Source organism: Xylaria bambusicola (genome assembly GCF_022495145.1).
Source record: "Xylaria bambusicola strain CBS 139988 unplaced genomic scaffold F5B22scaffold_1, whole genome shotgun sequence".
NCBI classification, from domain to species: Eukaryota; Fungi; Ascomycota; class Sordariomycetes; order Xylariales; family Xylariaceae; genus Xylaria; species Xylaria bambusicola.
In genome coordinates this window covers 371,632-377,023 of record NW_025953554.1, presented here as the reverse complement: position 1 = coordinate 377,023, position 5,392 = coordinate 371,632, and the positions used below count along the sequence as shown (strand labels likewise).

The following is a 5,392-nucleotide window of genomic DNA, read 5'->3' as shown; positions in this document are numbered from 1 at the left end:
CATTGCAGATACAAGGCGAACTATCACCAAATGACTCAGACACACAGCGGGCGAGTGTGTGCTGTTGCGTTGGCTTGTGTCTCTCGAAAAGTTTCTGTAAATTTTTAGATGGGATCTCATAGGTACTGTTATCGCGTATCGCGGTTGCTGATAGGTAGTACTCCGTACTTAGAGCGAGGTACTTAGGTATCCACCAGTACTGTGTACCTAGGTGCAGCGTAAGTGCTACTGTGTAGCACATGTACTCGGTACTCCGCACTATTCCAATTCTAGAGGACCGCTTAGCTCATATTAAATATTCCTAAAATGGAAATTTCGAGGCGTCCAAGTGCATGCTTAGGTAAGCTATAGACTTAGTAGGCAATTGATCCCAAGGACTCTCATTTTATATCGTCATGGAATGAAAATGTATGCCCAATCCCCCTTGGTAGGTTTGCTTATCAAGTTGATAATTTACCAGATTAACAAGCTATCTCGTCAGTTAAACTATCATCTATAGGGAATATTGGTACAAAGATTGCTGTTGATGCGCCTACAGTCTACCTAATGCCAATGAGTTGGGCAATTATCACATGAGTAGAATATGATATAGTTGTTGAGAGTGATAGGTAGCTTCAACAGTAAAAAGCTCATGAAAGAACTGCTCACCTCAAAAATACCTCGTATATCAAGTTTGGACAGGGTCTACCTTAGATGGATATCTGTAATTTGTTTGGTCTCCCGTTATTCCATGCAGACTGGGTTATTCTCGCTAGAATGTAGGTGTTGCGTAGCCACCTCAATGCAAAAAACGCGTTTTCAAGCGTTGCGGGTAGTGTGTTGCCTTTCTTATTAGACCCGCTCCGCTACATCAAATGAATGTCTAATTTTTATCGATACCCCGTGCAGGCCCGTGGTCTATTTTGATGAGACACTGGTTTTGATTCCCAGCCTTAAGTGCAAGTTCAAGCTGCATAGGTACTAGGTAAGACATCACCCTCGACAATTCAGCCCATCGATCGAGGCTAGTAGGAGAAAAAGAAAAAGGAACGTACAAAACCCTGCTTCTTGGACTTTCCAAAGACACTGTCCTGTCTTCGCCCTTTTCGGCAAGCTTGGTCTCAGATAATTATCTTAACACTACCTAAGCTCTACTTAATCGCACAGTGTGTGGTTTCAGGCTTGAAGTGAGTTGCTTTGATGAGAGCTGTGTTGTGCTATGTTACGTGGCATAACGAATTATCAGCTACGCATTTACTTATCTGTTATTATTCCCTTATATAGTTCATATCATAAGCTAATTAGTAGTTTCTCTAACCAAAGCGAGGCTTGGGTGACATTTTCTCTAATAGCATGTTTAACATCACGATATTATCCTGATTCAAGATGAGGGTGATTGGGATTGTGTAACGCTAGTAGAAACTGAGAGGGCTTCTATACTAGTTTAGGTACCAAACTCTGAGCCGGTTGGGTCAGAGACTGGGCAAATACAAACCATCCAATCCTATGGCGCAGACACTAGGATGGGATTGTCTGAGATCTGCGAACCAGATCCTGCGCTGTACATACAAACGGTTAGAATGGGCGATAGTATCTCTCTGCGGAGAAGATTGTACCTATTTCTCGGCCACTACACTAATCTGATAACTTTAGAGCATCTAATCCGAGATCGACTGAATTCAGCTGCCATATCGTAGAAAAGGTCGGTGCCACCAATCTCATCGCCCTCGTCAAGCTCCACTAGTCATATTCATTCATTGTGGCCGCCGATGTAAGAGCAGGACCACATCGTTATAAACGATCGACGGTGGTTGTATATCGCGTTTCCAAAATGAAACTGAATACTCTGTCTCATGTCCGGTCAGAATTTCATTACGTTAAAAAATCTGCCTGTCTCATGCCCACTTTACCGGCGCAGTCACGATGGTTAGAGAAACAGGAGTGCTTGAATAGGCGACATAAGCCAGCTCGTCTGAACCCCAGCATGTCTGAGCCTTTCATAACGCGCCTACTGATCTACGGAACTTACTTGCATACAGCGTGACGTACATGCTAGCGGAGATTAATCAATTTTCCTCTTCAAGAAACACTCACATGAAGCTATGGGTTTCATGTCTCATTGGTACAACGCGAGTAGGCGAATGAATAACTTGAGACAAGCTCACTGAGTAAGTACTGAGTCGTTCTAACTCATGCAAATCAAACCTACATGGTAGCTACGTTTCACCTGTCTCAAACCAATGAGAGGTATGTATCTGAGTTTCGCCTTGTGTTGTTGATTCTTGGTGACAGGCTAGCAGAGGGCCAGCATGAACTGTCGGAGAGATGGTCGCCGTTGGATTTGCAGATCATCGCAAATGATCCACGAACTAGGGATGAGAAAGCTTGGCCATTTGTCGATGAATGCCAATCACGCTAATTCAACACAAATTCTACATTGGGAAAGATTACCTTAGTGGGCTCCTGATCAACAGAAGCGACGCTACGCTTGGTGGATATTTCCTTACGTAGAGCCTGCGTGAAACTTGCATGGTTTGATAATGGTTTTCGTCCTAACCGCTGGTAAATCTATCTATAGATTCTGTATCTACTGTGACAGCTCCGAGTATCATTATGGTATGCGGTATCTCCGAGGTTGAATTCCTGATGGAGTGAATGACTAGTCTATGTGCATATACTACGTTATGAGGTAGCAACTTATTGTTTCTGCACCCAAACTCGCAACATTGTGTGTGATATAGCCGAAATAGACTCTACATGTGGTAGCCTTTCTCAACACTTGTTTCCAATATGGGAAACATAGAACTCATTGTGCCAAGATCATAGGTCGGCCTGATTGTTCATTTGATGAAGCTTTTGTTGACCCGTGGAGATTTCGGGATTTGGTATTCTTCCCTTGTCACAGCTGGACCTAAGCTCCGCAAATGGAACCCCGCCGGTGAGATACCACGCCGTTTCTATCGTCAAAAACCAAAAACCAAAACCCGCAAAATTGGCATTGAAGGACCATGGGTTCTATATTCTACTCAGTACTAGTACGTATAGTGAGACTTGTATGGATTTCTGCATACTCCTTTCTCGCACAAGACAATTGATAATTGGTGGACGTCTCGGACCCCACAGGCTCAACCTGGTTAGCCAAGGCCATGAAACTGTCTACCCCAGGTTTACTAGTTGAGATTGGCGATCCACCCTGCCTCGGATCTGTCGAAACGTCGCAGCTTGGCGTGTCGGTACCCTGTCATCACTAGAAATGGTTACTGAGGCCGGCGCTACGAGCTGTCACGACCTTGAAAGAGGCCCTAGATGTGACATGGCGATGTTTTGTGTGTTCTGCTTGAGGACGAACCAAGCGCCTGGAGAGCGATGGCACATCCTCGTCTTCATCGGCGAGCTCTGTCTATAAAGTGTGCTCTTTTCGTACTTCATCGAGAATGATTGTTCCTCTCCTCACCACAGCATCGCCTACAGCTTCAGATACTTCTTCGTTTTCTTTTCCTATTTTTGTGCTTTCTTCTTCGATTACGTGGTTGGTTTTCCACATTTTCGCCGTTACCGCCTAATTGCAATTGCTCAAGACCACCTTTCTCTTGACGAAGACATTCACTATCAAGCCGAAAACATGCAGTTCTGGCACATTCTCCTCCTCGCTACCTCGGCTACTGCCGTGGTATTGCCTCGTCATCATACCGGCCAGGGTGCTAGTAAGACAATTCCCGGGTCATATCCACCCCTAGCCTGTCGCTGACGATGATATTAATAGATAATAATGGCAAGGGCAAGGGCAACAATGGTGCAGCTAACTTCAACGGCAACTTCCGCAACAATAACAACAATGGGAACAATAACGCGGCAGCTTGCAACAACAATGTGAGTCGTCATGTGTCTTCATGCTCTCTCGAGATTCGAGTGGCTACTGACTTATCACAGAACAAGCGACACCATACTGGGCAGGGGACGAAGAACAACAATAACAACAATGCCGCCACTAATAACTGCAACTAAACCTGCAACGTGATGACATCGCGGGAAAGCGAAGATAACCACAACCACAGCCGGGCGTCTTCATTGGACCGTCTCTGACCGTCGAATGGGAACAGGGGTCTCGTTTGGATAGATGGAATGTCACAAGGGCAGAGTATCTCTGGGCTTGGGAATAGCTTCATTCCTAAGATCTAATAATTGGCTATGGCGTTAAAGGGCCTCTTAACCTTCCAAGTTCGAGAAATGGAGAAAGGGACCTAGCCAGCCTTTATATACATGAATTACCCCGCTCGAGAGGGTGGTCCGTGCTGTCCACGTCATCCGTGTGACACCATCTCCCTCCTTCGTTCAGGGCTCGCCCTCGAGCCCGCTGGACCTGGTCTTTGCCAGCGCGGTACTTCAAAGGGTCTGGTCTGAATGTCTGATAGTCTGAATGCCTTCCTTCCGCAGGACCTAGTCAAAGTCAGGCAGTGCCCGATCGCTAGCGCGGTTGGTTGGATACTTCTCGCAGGACCTGGTCTTTGCCAACGCGAAAAGGAAGAGGGGAAGCCTTTAAGTGGTAGCCAATTATTTGTCACAAGGGCAGAGTATCTCTAGGCTTGGGAATAGCTTCATTCCTAAGATCTAATAATTGGCTATGGCGTTAAAGGGCCTCTTAACCTTCCAAGTTCGAGAAATGGAGAAAGGGACCTAGCCAGCCTTTATATACATGAATTACCCCGCTCGAGAGGGTGGTCCGTGCTGTCCACGTCATCCGTGTGACATGGAAGGAGCAGAGCTACTGCAATGCACTACTTTTGTATATACAGAGCACGATACTAACAGAAATGAAAAAGGAAGCTTGAAAGCAAAACCATCGTTGATACCCAGTTGTATTATACATGCATGCGAGGAAAAGGAATGCATGTGTCGTTGTCTGAATGTGATAGAATGTCACGATATTATAGGTAAAGTAGGTAGGTGCCCCGCTTAACAACGATGGAATCTCCACCCAACGGTCAATTCAATTGCCTTGTGATGAAGATGTATCACGTATCATGGGGTGATGTTCAGTAATCACCCACCGTCTGCCATCTGCAGGCAATACGAAGTAGGTATGTGGTCCTTATTAGGTGCTTATTAGGTACTAGTCCCGGGAACTGGCTCGAGGCCATCTCCAAGGATCTATGAAGTACGCCCAGTTTGTTCGTCCTTGGATGGGCGTGAATTGATCATTGATGGCTGCATTTTTCGCACTGTCTTTGGTGTAAACGACGGGATTGTCTATAAAAGATAGGGATCCCTACGCTATCGCCTATGTAAAGAATCTACATGTACTGACCACTGACCACTGTGGTATGATGCGCAGGTACATATTTGTCTATATACATGTTTAAGCATCCTACCTAGGTAGGTATGTAGGTAGTTGTTGATGAATAGTGTAACTGAG

General features: G+C 45.5%; 1 protein-coding gene across 1 annotated transcript; it reads left to right on the top strand.

The window, feature by feature from the left end:
- Positions 1 to 3,601: 3,601 nt before the first annotated feature.
- Positions 3,602 to 3,984, top strand: F5B22DRAFT_640788 (uncharacterized protein; the record flags this gene model as incomplete). Its single annotated transcript, XM_047977893.1, has 3 exons — positions 3,602 to 3,683; positions 3,743 to 3,849; positions 3,910 to 3,984. 3 exons carry the CDS (start codon positions 3,602 to 3,604, stop codon positions 3,982 to 3,984), a joined length of 264 nt encoding a protein of 87 aa, XP_047836201.1.
- Between the last annotated feature and the right edge of the window lie 1,408 nt (positions 3,985 to 5,392).